General features: G+C 41.2%; 1 protein-coding gene across 1 annotated transcript in view; it reads right to left on the bottom strand.

The window, feature by feature from the left end:
* The window catches only part of git1 (G protein-coupled receptor kinase interacting ArfGAP 1), an 88,459-nt gene that overhangs the window by 60,315 nt on the left and 12,625 nt on the right, over nt 1-15,519 (bottom strand). The window contains exon 3 of the mRNA XM_084319472.1: nt 4,853-4,965. Coding sequence (XP_084175598.1) covers nt 4,853-4,965 — 113 coding nt within the window. The remainder of the gene's footprint in view (nt 1-4,852; nt 4,966-15,519) is intronic.

Below are 15,519 nucleotides of genomic sequence, written 5' to 3'. Positions count from 1 at the left end.
GTTGACAAATGTCTTAACCGCATGATAATATCAGAAATGGTAGATGATAGTCATGAATTTGCAGCAATGGTTGAACAGTCTGAAGCAATGTATACCTCAATAGTTAAGGGTGAAATGCCATTGGAAACAGTGTTCACATCAGAGACCCTCATTACAATAAATGAAGAGCTGGGAAAAAGGAAGATGGAACTGTGTGCTAGATCCAAAACTAGTCAGTTGTGGCTAAATTACCAACACATGTTAGAAGTTGCTAGGTCACTGATAACAGCAGATCGCACAGGTTCCTGGCTTTTGCACCTACTCGCTGTTTCTGAATGCATGCCGGCACACTTTTATGTCCAAGAGATGAGTCAGCTTCACATCAACCACCCAGATGTCTTCAGACAATTTGAAAAGGGTTTTCATTGTTATCCGTCGCAGCAGCCAATCATGGGCAGGCCTCAGCTCAGATCTTGTAATCGAAACAACATTGATGAGGTCATTGAAGACTACAGGAGGGATGACACATGGAAGTGGAATGACCGACAATCAGAGATCCCTTTGGACAATGTCAAAGGGCATAACATCAGAGTATAACACCGCAATGCAGGAGTTCTCAAACCAGACATACACAACATCAGAACAGCACAAGGATTCAACAGAGGCAAGGATGAAAAGGGATGCTGCTGACCTGGAGAAGATCACTTCAAAACTTGCTATATGTTCACCTTTCTCTCCAGACTCTTCTTTAAGGAATGTTGTTACAGGTGTTGTCGCTGAGGATGGAGTGAACGTGCATGATTATGACTCTGTTGGACGCAACATCATGCACAAAATGATCGGACAGCCGGCATTCACATTTTCATTTAGTAGAAAGGATAAAGCCATAACCCTTGGACAAAAATCGTCTATCAAGGTTGCTCCTGATCGAATCATTGATTCTGCACTTCTTTTTCAACGTTTCCTTATTGTCTCCCAAACTGGAGAGCTGTCATTGGAGGAGGTTATGCGTTACGAACTCAGTCCTTTCCCTCCTGCCCTCTTTGAAGCCGGAAACGTCTTCCGCAAAGCTGATAAACCACAACTAGATTCTGTACCAGAAACGGAGCATTATGTTCTTGATGGTGGTTCACTCCTTCACCGAATACAATGGAAGCACGGACAAAGCTATGGTAAAATTGCACAGTCATATGCAGACTTCACCATCCAACATTATGGCTCAGCTACAACCATTGTGTTTGATGGCTATGAGGATGGGCCATCCATTAAAGACAACACACATCAAAGAAGAGGAAACAATATTCATCCCATTGTCAACTTCACTGCTGAGACAGAGTTCTCAGGTAAGAAGGAGGAGTTCCTGTCAAGAGATCTGAATAAACAGAAACTGATCCACATGATAAGTGATGAACTGAAAGAACGGGATTGCACTGTGGTCAATTCACTTGGAGATGCTGATGTAGACATAGTAAGGGCCGCAGTGGGATCATCTCTTCTTCACACCACAACGCTGATTGGAGAAGATACTGATCTCCTCGTCTTACTTCTTTACTATGCACAGAGAGATAGCAAGGGCCTTTATTTCAGATCAGACAAGTCGAAAGCTGATGGCAGTTTTAAAGTGCACGCCATAAACCATTTGAAAGAAGTACTCGGACAGGATGTGTGTTCTCAGTTGCTGTTCATCCATGCTGTGACTGGCTGTGACACAACTTCCCGGATCTTCGGAGTTGGCAAAAAGACAGCATTCCAAAAACTTGTAAAAGGGGATCCTGTCCTTCAGGCTTGTGCCAATGCATTCACTGTACCAAACCAGACAACAGATGTGATCGATGACCTTGGGTGCCAAGCAATGGCTGTCTTTTTTGGTGGAAAGTGCACAGATTCGCTTGCAAAAATGAGATATAACATTTTCAGCAAGAAGGTTGTCTCAGCTTCATCAACGGTAACGCCTGAACGTCTACCACCAACTGAATCTGCTACCAAATTCCACTGTCGTAGAGCATACTACCAGGTCATGGTCTGGATGGGAACAGATGATGGTATAGATGCTCTAGACTGGGGCTGGAACCTGCAGGACAATAGATTTGTCCCACTCATGTCAACAGTGAATGCTGCTCCAGACAGTCTCTTGAAGGTCATTCATTGTAACTGTACCACTGCCTGCAAGACACTTCGCTGCTCATGCAGAAAATATGGACTACCTTGTACTACTGTCTGTGGACCATGTCAACTTCATGAATGTGACAATCCACATAACAAGTTTCTCCCAGAGGATCCTGAAGATGATGATGAGTAGGCCTAAAGACCACAATAAGTGGGTCATTTATTTTGTGTTCAACACCAAAGCCAGCTTTCTAGGTTGAATATAATAACCAATTTTAATTTTAGCCAAAATAAGCTACAGGCAGCCATTTTGATGATGCAAATGATGCATTCCTAGCAGATATATTTAGCTAGATATTTTGCTCGTTATTAATGTATAGAGGTGACAGAATCCGTTTATAAATCCTTTAGAAATGTTTTCCCATTTGAGATACAGGCATTCTAAGCTCCCAGTCGTCATTTTGGACACCATTTTGAAAATTAAGCCTCTTCGGAAGGTGTATTTCCCTAAAACTTTAGTATGTTCCTAAGTATGTCTAGGGGTACTTGGGGTACCAGAATCAAATGACAAAATCATTTATATAATTTTTATATTGACATATATATAGCCATTTTAAGCTTGGCCAGCCGCAATTTTGGACGCCATCTTGAAAATGAAGCCTTTCTGGAAGGTGTATTTTCCTAGATTTTTAGTATGTTAGTGAGCATGCCCAGAGGTACCAGAATCAGTTGAGAAATCCTTTGCACCATTTTCTTAATTTGAGATATAGCCATTTTAATCGCCCCGGCGCCATCTGGGACGCCATCTTGGAAATGACGGCTTTCGGAGGGGTCGATTTTGGTCGACTTTTAGTATGTTATTTAGCACGCCCAATACTACCAGAATCCATTGAAAAACCTTTTGTATAAATTTTTTTGGGGTTAAACCATATATTGACTCGCCTATATGGCAGGAGGTTGAAGAGTCTGTGTTGGGGGTGTGTACTGTCCTTAATTATGTTATGTGCTTTCCTGGTGGCCCTGGTAGAGTAAATGTCCTGTAGTGAGGGGAAGGCTGCTCCAGAGATGTACTGAGCAGTTTTAATCACTCGCTGGAGTGCCTTCCTCTCCTTAGCAGTGCAGTTTCCATACCAGACCGTGATTGAGCTGGTAAGGACACTCAACCGTACTTCTATAGAAGTTGCTGAGAATTTTGGGTGGCATGCCAAATGTTCTCAGCCTTCTTAGGAAGTACAGTCGTTGGTGGGATTTTTTTATTATCTGTTGGGTGTTGTGAGCCCAGGTGAGGTCCTCGCTGATGTGGGTACAGAGGAATTTAAAGGTTTTAAACTTTTAACTAGGGATGTTCGATATTGGCTTTTTTACCGATATCCGATATACCGATATTGTCCAACTCTTAATTTCCGATACCTAGGCCTGCCACGATAACACATTTTGCTGGGCGATTAATTGCCCCCGAAAATATCGCGATAAGCGATATTATTGCGACCGGTTAGAGAATTTTTTTTTTGAAATTTATTTCCCCAAACTTTTATTTTGAAGCCCACCGCTCCGTCTTTTCCGGTGTTTAGACTTTTATTTTGAAGCCCACCGACCGGACCGGAAGTATTTTGTGATTATCCTAAGCAGAAACTATGAGCCGACAACTTGGGCTAATGATAAAACAAATTGTTGGTGAACAACTAACTTTAGGTTAGTTTTAACGTTAGCTACTAACGTTAGATGCAGCTACTACAGGCAATCAACGATGATGAGGAAGCGTCAAAGCAGTATATAATATAATAGCTGTGGTGCGTAAGCACTGCAGCACGACTCGAAACTACCGGAGTGTTATAATAAATTAATTCATGTTTAACTTGTCCCCGTGTCCAGTCCTTTGACTAGCCCCACCCGTTAATTGTAAACAATGATGCATGTAATTGTATTAACGTTATTCTGTGTTGTACTTGTAGCTATGCTATACGTTGTATTTCGTTTGTAGCTAATGTTGTTAGCATTGAATGAGCATCAACGAACGCTAGATCTTTAATCTTTATTTAGCAGTCCAGTTTCTCCGGGCAGTAGCGAGTAACTACTTGGGTCTAAAAATAGCTAACGTTACACTACAAATAATGCTACTTGGTTAAAAGGAGCAACACTATTGAGAAATGTCTATGTGGCGTTGCCCCACGGAGCTCCCGTGCTGTACTCTAGTAACGTCAGCGGCCCGCCTCCCAACACGGACAGTGACTGAGGGGCACTGGTTCCGCCTCATTAAAACAAACGCGCAAATAGCAATTAATCGCGCCCGTCAAAATCATTGCATTCATTTTAATTATCGCAGCAATTAATCGATTTATTGCTTATCGCGGCAGGCCTACCGATACCGATATCAACCGATACCGATATATGCGGGGTTTCCCCCACCCAAAAACACAACATTATGCATACTTTTCACAATAAATAAAATAAGAATTTGTTCTTACTTGCTTGCCTGGGTAAATAAAGGTTAAATAAATGTAAGAAAAATCATTAAAAAAAAAAAAAAAAAAAAACGATAATTTCCGATATTACATTTTAATGCCAATATCGGACATCCCTAGTTTTAACCATATCCACCTCCGTCTCACCTATGTACAGAAAGAATTACCTGACTTTTCATTACCTTATGATATGAAGAATTACCTGACTTTTTCCAATCCACAATACACCTCTTAAAAAACCTCCATGAGCAGTGAGAAGTCAATATGTTGAACAGAGTTGAATAGGCAGAAGAATGTTTCCTTACTGGACTTTGTCCTGGGGGTTGGGTTTCCTGCGGCCACTCTGCACCTGAGCAGGGTCCAGGAGACTGTGTTCCCATATTGAGTTGGCCCCGTTACATGCCAAGGTCTGCACCATCTGAAAACACACATGCACATAAGAATCTCAGAGGAGTAGGAGGATCTCCTGTGGTTTACCTGTTGCAGAAAGTGTCCTTAACTCCAGCCAAAACGAGCCCCTTGCCTCTAAGTCTCTATTACAGGACATGTCCAAGTCCAAAGTTACCATCCTCTGGCCACACCTTTTCCTTTCCATTTAAAATGGAAGGGAAATGACATGTGGTCACATAACTCACAGGACTAATCACAGTGGTGGACTGGACTAGTCCTTACCTGTGGCAGGGTAGGGAGGCCTCACCTGTTTCATGTGATGTGTATGTCATTTGTGGACCCCAGACATTCCCTCTGAGGGCGCTTTCACACCTGCTTTATTTAGTCTGGCTGAATGGAACCCTGTAGTGTTTAGCCCCTTGCTTCAGTTTGTTTGGGGAGGTTCAGTGCTGTTGCCAAGGGACGTAATCCGTTCACCATAAATCACTGCTCAGTGACATTCATCCACTCTTTCTGCACTTATCTTCCCCCTCACAGCTAAAGCGAAAGGAGTTTTCTTTAATAGGGGGTGTCTGGGGATGAACTGTAGGTGGTTAGGGTGCTCTGTGAACTTGCATCTAGATTATCGTTCCATTTATCGGTACCTCGAATATAACGGAAACAATTTCAGCTGTCAGTATTGTTGTTACACTCAAGTGTCTCGCATAGCCAGACCTCTCCACACTGCGCGAGTGCTGTGCCAGCACAGGACATACATCGAGTGTGAAGTGCTAATGTTGCTACCGCTAACTGTATAGACCACCGGAACACTTCCGATATTCTGAAATAGTGGGAGAGAGAGCGGGGGGAGAAGATTTATGAATGTGGATGAGAGCCTTGACATTAAGTGGTTGTAGCTGTGGGGGTGCTGGAGACACGATCCAATAGACTTTATCAGTGGTGCAGTCGTAATATGGGAACTGGTTACACGCCACGTGCACGCGCGCTCCCGCGCATACATGTTCCCGCAGTTGCGCACAGAACAGATGATTATTATGCATAACAATGGAGATCAAGTAGCCCCCCCACCTTCTCGTAGGTTCCTATTATTATGCAAAGTCTAGGTGAGAAGTGCCGGCCACCGGCCGGGTAGCTTTCTACAACGGCCGGGTACTTATCATTGCGCGCACTTCTGCCCTGAGTGACCTACTAATAACACGCCATGTAACCGCGTGTGTGCACGAATGCACCCCTGGACTTTATACGCTTGAGTCTCCTGAACAGTGAACACGGAGAGACCAATCCCAAAATGTATCTGCACTTTCTCGGCCGAGCTATAGTCACTTTTCCACACCTACTCCCGAACTCTGATTGCTAGGGGTGTAACGATGCAACCTCACAACGATTAATTTCGATTACGATTATTCAGGCAACGATTCAATGCATCATGAAATCTCTTAATTTGACCACGATTCGATTCGATTAATTTTCGATACATCTTGTATCAGTTAATTCCCCAAAACATTTTGAACACACAAATGTTCAATTATAACATTTATAATAGATTCTAACATATAAAAATCGATGCCGTTGAATCGTCACATTAGAATCGATTATGGGTGGGGGAAAAAATTGATACGTAGTAGTATCGCGATACTTTGCGTGGCGATACTGTATCGATACAAGGATGCCAAGTATCGATATTTTATTATGCAAATACAAATGAACCCCCCCCCCCCCCGTTAAGGTAGCAGGAGCCGTCGGCCAACAAAGTTGTTTCAACAAATGTATTCACAAAATGGATTATCATTCAAACGTTATTGAAGCCTCCCGTGACCAGTAAGTAGGTACTACTACTCAATCGCAGCAATGTTCACTATGAATTTAAAATGGGGGACCCTGATGTAAACAAGACAAACATCTTTCTCTGGTCTGCATCCCCTTAACAATTGTGTGTATTGAGCCGTACTGTATTGTACCCATTCTGCAATCTGTTAAATAAAGTACATGTTTTATATAATTTCAATTTAACAGTAATTTAATTTCAAACCCCCCAGTTGCTGAAGGGTAACTTATTTATTTTATTTTGTTATTTGTATTTTGTTGTTGTATAAGGAAGTTGCATTGTTCATTTCAATACCTGTAATAGTACAGTAGTCCACACACACGCACGTGTGCATTCAGTTAAGTTGGAATATGACTGTAATACAAACAGTTCAGTTTGTCAGGTACATGCAACACAGATGGATTACAGTGTTTACATCTGTCTGCTTGTTATATATATATATATATATATATATATATATATATATATATATATATATATATATATATATATATATTATATGGTATAAATACCATGTTCTGCAATAAAAATTATTGAAGTGAGATGAACAGACTGAACTTTATTAGATAAAACATGTTGACAGTTTTACTTTGCAGTTGAAAAAAGGTAATAAATCACAATATATCGCAAAATTAATATCGCAATACTCAGCATATCGCAATATATTTAGTATTGTGACTCAAGTATCGTATCGTGAGGCCTCTGGTGATTCCCACCCCTAGAATCGATACATTTCGATTAATCGATGCATCGTTACACCCCTACTGATTGCCCACGGGAGTCTCTCTGGATTGTCCAGAGATCTAGGTTTATCAATCTGCGCATGCAGAGTTCAGGAGTAGGTGTGCAAAAGTGACTATAGCTTGGCCGAGAAAGTGCCGATCGACTTGGGATTAGTCTCTCCGTGTTCAGGGGACTCGGGCGTATAAAAGTCTATTGGATCATGTCTCCAGCATCCCCACAGCTGTAGCTACAACCACTTAATGTCAAGGCTCTCATCCACATTCATTAATTTTCTCCACCCGCTCTCTCCTCCATGAGCCCAATGTAACGTGGAAGTGCAGTGGTCTATCTAGGGATATGACTGGACCTCAACACATTGAAAACGGTGCATGGAGGGTTGAAAGAAATGCTTTGTCATATTCGAGGTGCTTTCTTGCTTGCATGAAATACTCTTGCTGCAAGTAATGCGTTTTGTTGTATTCCATCTTTTTTGTGAAGCTCAGGCAAATAACAAGTCTCTGCTCACTAGGGTTTCACGGTATACCGGTATTAGTATAGTACCGCGGTACTCGAGTGTTCGAAATGATACTATACTGCGTTTGGAAAAAAACTATTCTTTTATTTTTTTATTTATTCATTTATGCATGCGAATGCCTTCCTATTGGAGCACAGCGCTGCTGTCAGTGGTGACGTTGCGCTAGTTTACCGGAAGCAACCTTCTGGAATGAAGAACAACAAACTAGTCACGAGAGCTAGCATAGCTCGTCCAACGAATGTTGGCATCAATGGCATGACTACAGTACTGATAGGAGCTACTGTAGCACGTAACGTTAGTTATCACAACCATCGGCAATCGCAGTAAGGATCTTTATTGATTAACGTTAGCTAGCTAGCACATTTTGCATAGAATAAACTCGGCTAACGTTAGCTTATATAGCTAGCGAACTATAATTCTAGTTAAAGCTAGCTAGCTAACGTTAATCAATAAAGATCCTCACTGCGATTGCCGATGGTTGTGATAACTAACGTTACGTGCTACAGTAGCTCCTATCAGTACTGTAGTCATGCCATTGATGTCAACATTCGTTGGACGAGCTATGCTAGCTCTCGTGACTACAGTTCCTTTATACAAGTATTAGAAAATGTCCACAATGCTATTCGCAAGAATAGAAAATAAATTGAAAAGCCTAATAATAAGCTATACATAGCCTAAACTGCCGTGCTGAAAGCTAGTAAACACAGCATTGATTGATTGATTGAAAACTTTATTAACAGATTGCAGAATGGGTACAGTACAGTACAGCTCAATACATACAATTGTTAAGGGGATGCAGACAGGGAAAAAACTTAACTTTTTAACTTACCAGCCATTTGGCTGGTAGATTTTAAAAACTACCAGCCGGGCAGATTTTTTACCAGCCAAAAATCCAATTAGTATTTATATTGTAACGTTTGGCCACTTTAAATCATTGAACAGAGAGAGAGAGAGGTAGATAGATAGATAGAGAGAGAAGGCAGGCCTGAAAACCTACCTGTTCAAAAAGGCCTTTGACTGTTAGCTTTTTATTTTAATTTTATTGCGCTTGTTTTTAAATTGTCTGTTTATATTATGTTTTTAATTAACTATGTTCTATTTTTATCTTATTTTTATTCTGTATTTTATTTTATTTGTTTTACTAATAACTATTTTATTTCTATTTTTTTTAACTGTTTTAGTGTAGAACTTTGGGATCCCAGTGAATAAAAAGTGCATTACAAATCCAATCTATTATTATTATTATTATGTGTGGCTGCCGCCCTGGCGGACATCTGTGCTCTACTGAGTGCACCTTTCTAGTCTAGAGAGAGAGCGCTGATTCTCCGTAGCTGAGCAGGGTTGCATTTTGTCAACACAAGTTGGAACCCTGGAGGAAGCGATATAAGGAAACGAATTGCCAATAAATGTGAAGTTATCTTTGAACCTGTTGCAGGGAATATGCCTCCACATATTTGGTCAAATCAAATGCGAAATAGTAAAATATCAGAGCACAATCAAAAACGCGATTGCAGGGTTTTCTTGTAGGCTAAAGAACGGGTGATGTAAGACCTCATGTGCGTCTCATGTTACAAACTTGACCTCGTGAGCAGAGCGCATCTCATTTACATTTAAAGGTTCATTGTTTGTAAACATTAGAACGGACACGTGTGACACACACACACACACACACACACACACACACACACACACACACACACACACACACACACACACACACACACACACACACACACACACACACACACACACACACACACACACACACACACACACACACACACACACACACACACACACACACACTTTCAACTCACCACCGCCTCATCATATTGACGCCGAGCACAGCCGACCCATTACGTAGATGCAGTGTATTTTGTTAGCCACCAGGTGGCGGGCAGACCTTAAATTCAAATCGCCAAACAATAAATCTACAAGCCAATGGCGCTGGGCGTGTACTTATTTTGTACCCTGGATGCAGACCAGAGAAAGACTTTCGTCCCCTGTTGCCTACCCACAACATAAATTAATTGATGCACACGTGCATCTCATTTCAATGGCTTAGTCACAAACGTGATTTATACAGAGACATTTGACAATTGCCCATTAATGGTTAATGGTTCATACATACTGTATAAAGACAACGGAAATCTATTTTATTTTTGTTAAACAGCCTACAATATGACATAACCTAGTTCTAGATTATGATAGGCTATAATCAGTCTCACTCATCAAAATGTTTTCTAGGTTATGGTATCTCAAACTAATTAGGCCCTCTGCTATGACAAATGTATAATTCCATACTTTTTCTACCCCTTGAATTTTTTTTAACTACAGAAGTCTGCTGCATTTGGCTCACATAGTGACTCCCCCCACTCAGAAGCAACCTAACCTCCGCTTTTTTTGAGCAGCATATTAAGTACACAAATTAGTCCAAAGATGATAAAAGGTTCAACAGGGCAGTCGCAGAGTTCATCTGTATGGACCAAGTTCCAATATATATACAGTTGAGAAAGTTGGGTTCAGAAACCTTGTACAGCAACTGTTTTGAGTGCAAAAAAGGTTCTCCAGCATTTTGAATGCGATTGCTTTTAATTTAATTTATTTATTCTTGTCATTGTTCATTGTTGTGTTTTAAAATAAAGAACAATAATGACATCCGAGAGCGTTTCCCTGATTTTGAGGAAAAGTATCGAAATTCATATTGGTATAGTATGGAAACAAATTTTGGTATTGTGACAACCCTACTGCTCACAATGCTTTGCTGACGCAACCGTGTAACCACTGATGTGACATTAGGTACGAGCAACACAACAGGTGCTGGCAGTTGAATAGAATGTTTTGCTCAATACAGTTCATTTGTATGAGTGCTTTGAGTGGCTCAAAATAAATTATTCAATTATTAATTAATTCAAGTAAAGCTAACTTTAGAAAATGTGCCTTTGCTGAACTATCTGCAGATTAGGAGCAGCTGACATTTTTGCTATCAACAATAACACTGAACAGCCGATCAGGGTTTCCGTTAGAAAAAATTGTTGTCGGTCTCCGTGACCTGCAAGATTTCAATCTACCGGACAAATGAGATTAATTCCGGTCATAGTTTAGAATAAAGAATGTCATCCTCAAGGCATGTAGATTTATAATATTATTACTTAAAACTAGGCTACTTTTGCGTATACAGTCATTAATTAATATATTCCAAATAAAATAAGTCCCTCGATACTCCGTGCTGCTGCTGACTTGAACTAAAATAGACCGCGTATGTGGGCAGTCGGTCCGACACTAAACAGCAGTCTGTTATAATCACATTTTTATGAGCTAACGAATTCCGTTATATTGGACATTTGTATTAATTATATCAAGCGAAGAACTGAGAAAGCAGAGAGACGGCAACATTATCGTGGTTTGCGTGACGACTCTCTCCACCTCGCAACGACTTATTTGCAAAGAGTATGGCGCTGCAGAGAAGCTGATTTAGCTGTTATTGGCTCTTTTCTGGGAACCGCACAACAGCGCCCCCCACCCAACATTGGCTGAAAATGGCCGAATTGGAGTACTGATGGAATACTGCATTGTGCCGTTGCCTCTCTGGCTCTGCAGCTTCACATGCACTCGCACACCCAGCACTAAGCTCTCGCCGACAACGTCGTTGTCATTATTAGAAGCAACGAGGAAACAAATGTAATGATCGTTTCGTTCATCGCATAGGCTATTTAATTTTAGCCTATTTTAATACAATTCAAATAATCAAATTGTGCTTAGACTCAGGGAATTATTTTCACCGGACATTAAGACCGGAGATATTAAATAAGTCGGACTTCAACAGATTTTGCCGGTCAAAAACCGGTAATTACCGGCTAACGGAAACGCTGCAGCCGATGTTCAGTAAAGGCTAACGGTAGTGTTGACATCCTAATGCTACTTTTACCACAGGGGTACTAGTACCTAGTGGTAACCTTGGCAACATTAATAAAAAGGGACAGTTCGGGTTGTTGGACATTAAGTTGTATGAAATACTTGCCAGTAGTTTAGTCGATGCAAAGCTATTAGCTTACATACAGAGTCCCATGGTCAGAGTTCTGGCCAAGTTCAGAGTGAACTGGGAAGCTTTAAGAAAGGCAGCAAACGGCAGCAATGGGTCACGGAATCTAAATGTGTTCATTCACACCACAACATGCAGGCAAAGGGTTAGCCACCTCTAAAACAAAACCACAACATGCAGGTAAAGGGTTAGCCACCTCTAAAACAAAACCACAACATGCAGGTAAAGGGTTAGCCACCTCTAAAACCAAACAACAACATGCAGGTAAAGGGTTAGCCACCTCTAAAACAAAACCACAGCATGCACGTAAAGGGTTAGCCACCTCTAAAACAAAACCACGGTCATCCAGCATTTTGACGACAGCCACGTTACCAGTGAAACGGATTTGGGAATTATTTGGTTTTGTGACCCTGTTTGCTTTCAGTTCGCGTGGAACCCGGCCAGAACTCCCGACCACAGGACTCTGTGAGTAAGCTAATAGTTTTGCTTCCACTACACTACTGGCAAGTATTTCATACAACTTAATGTCAAAAAGTCTAAACTATCCCTTTAACACTTTGGATGCCCAACCCGAGTTTTCTCAGGTTTACCCCCCGCGGGTTGAATGCCCATAACGAGAATATTCGTTTTTTCTCATTTACATTTTTTATTAGCGATCTGAATTCATATTTCATCAACCGAGTCTACCGTTGGTAAATCAGCCACTCCAGGCGCTCAGATGTGAAAAAAGCGCCCCCTATCGTCTCCCAGATGGTAATTCACCCTTTTGGATTAGACTCAATGAAAAGGCATGAGAAAAAAAGACCCGGACTCCACATTTTACTTCTCATGCATGTGACCGGAGTCGATCAGCTTCATTCTGGACCCTCAGAGCAGTGGGGATTATGTGTTGTACAGTATACGCGGTGGATCAATAAAAGGATCGATTTTCGGAATGGCGATCAGGAAATGGAATAATCCATTTGGATACCATCTGATCTCAGGTAAGGAATCTATTTTACCAGTATTAGGATAATCATGCCCGTTTTCACGGAGATATAAGCTTTTTCTTTTTTTTGTGATATGGCTGTTTGACTCTAAGAGCGATCAGGAACTGAGAGAATCGATTTTCAGCGTGCGGCACTAGCGCGTACACCAGCGTTTCCGTTAGAACATATTCGTGCCGGTCTGAGTGTCCTGCAAGATTTCTATCACCGGACATATTCGAGATATTCCGGTCAGAGTTTTAAACAGCAGTCTATTATAATCACATTTTTATGAGCTAACGAATTCCGTTATAATTGGACATGTGTATTAATTACATCAAGCGAAGAATGAGAAATTGATTTGCAGAATCAAATTACTATCTCTCGCCTCACAAGTTAGTGCGATACGCTACCAGCATCAAGCTCCCGCTGCAGCAGCTCTGTCACACGCACCCCCAAATGAATCTCGAGTCGACATCGCTTCACCTCGTTGTATCAGACACGTCACACATATCATAATGTTCAACTTCACGTATACAGTCATTAATATATTCCAAATAAAATAAGTCCCTCGATACTCCGTGCTGCTGCTGACTTGAAATAAAATAGACCGATACGCAGTCGGTCCGACACTAAACAGCAGTCTGTTATAATCACATTTTTATGAGCTAACGAATTCCGTTATATTGGACATTTGTATTAATTATATCAAGCGAAGAACTGAGAAAGCAGAGAGACGGCAACATTATCGTGGGTTTGCGTGACGACTCTCTCCACCTCGCAACGACTTATTTGCAAAGAGTATGGCGCTGCAGAGAAGCTGTTCAGCTGTTATTGGCTCTTTTCTGGGAACCGCACAACAGCGCCCCCCACCCAACATTGGCTGAAAATGGCTGAATTGGAGTACTGCTGGAATATTGCATTGTACTGCTGGTACTGCGGCTCTACAGCTTCAGAAAAGTCCGCACAACCAGCACTAAGCTCTCGCCGACAACGTCGTTGTCATTATTAGAAGCAACGAGGAAACAAATGTAATGATCGTTTCGTTCATCGCATAGGCTATTTAATTTTAGCCTATTTTAATACAATTCAAATAATCAAATTGTGCTTAGACTCAGGGAATTATTTTCACCGGACATTAAGACCGGAGAGATAAAATATGTCGGACTTAAACAGATTTTGCCGGTAAAATACCGGTAATTACCGGCTAACGGAAACGCTGGCGTACACATATACTATCGATAATCTAGCGTTTATTTGAAAACGATTCATAAATAGGCCGACAAATGACAACATTCTAGAATATTACAGTACGGGGCATGGAATCCTCTTTTTTTCCGTGAAAACGAGGGGTTTTCTAAATGCTATGAAACGGAAATGAACCGATAAAAAAACAATCTGCTTCGACAATGTTGACTGGAAATAGGTCATTGATAATGCGACGGGCAGATTAGACACATAGCCATAATTTAAAACATAGATTAGGCGATATTAATGCTAACATTGAAGTGGATGTGGGCATTCAAAGTGTTAACTAGGTAACAAGCCCTGCTCTGACCTAGTAAGCCAGTAGCTGGTAAATAACTCTTGTATATGGCTAGTCCTTAACACTTTCGCAACCACTGGGCTGAGTCTAATATAATGGTTGAGGACCAGCTTTTGTAAACAAACCTGTGGCTTTTTGTAGAGCTAAATCTATACTTTATAGTATTGCTATCTGTCCATTCTCATTGTCAATTGAGTTCATAAACCGTCCCTTCAAAATGGCTTAAAGAAGAAAAAAATGCACCAATAGGTTCCCATTTTATAGCGCCGTGAATATAAGCGTTATATGGGATTTGGGACTAGTATATTTTCCTGAAGGCTAGATAAATGGCTAATAGCTGCTAACGTTATATCCAATGGCATTTCCGTTTTACAGATGCTACAGAAATAACTAAAACTGCATATGATCGGGACTGTCCCAAAGCATGTATGCATGAAAGGGGGGGGGGGGGGGACGTCGTTTATTATTATTGATTACAAATAACAGTGTTCGTCTAACTAGCCACATATGCTGATCGTATTGTATCGTATCATAGCAAGCTCTGATCGGGCTGTAATTTACGTGAAAAAGATCTTACAATGAGCCGGTGGGATACCCCTGAGCATTTCCCCGATATGTCCATTGGCTGATGATAAATCCCCTTATTGCATGGTGAAATCTGCGATTCGAAACGTAATCCAAGGTACAGGATGCGGATTCAGAATCCGGCTACTAAAAATCTCCATTGAAAGAAAAAAAAATAAGTGATCTGTTCGCCCACAGGGCACATTGCAGTAGCGCGATAGCGCCCCTAAGAGGATCTGGCCGGTATTGCATATTGTAGAATTCATAGAGTATTGAAAATCTGCAGTGCCGGTCGCGTGTATGCTTTCTACAACGCAGTTGGGCGATTTGCGATTCTGATTGGCCACTGACGTTTCTGGTCATGTGACATGTGCGCCCAATA

The sequence above is a fragment of the Notolepis coatsorum genome (assembly GCF_963971535.1).
Source record: "Notolepis coatsorum genome assembly, chromosome: 1".
In the NCBI taxonomy this organism is placed as follows: Eukaryota; Metazoa; Chordata; class Actinopteri; order Aulopiformes; family Paralepididae; genus Notolepis; species Notolepis coatsorum.
The sequence above is the reverse complement of the archived record's forward strand: the minus strand, read 5'-3'. Positions and strand labels throughout refer to the sequence as shown.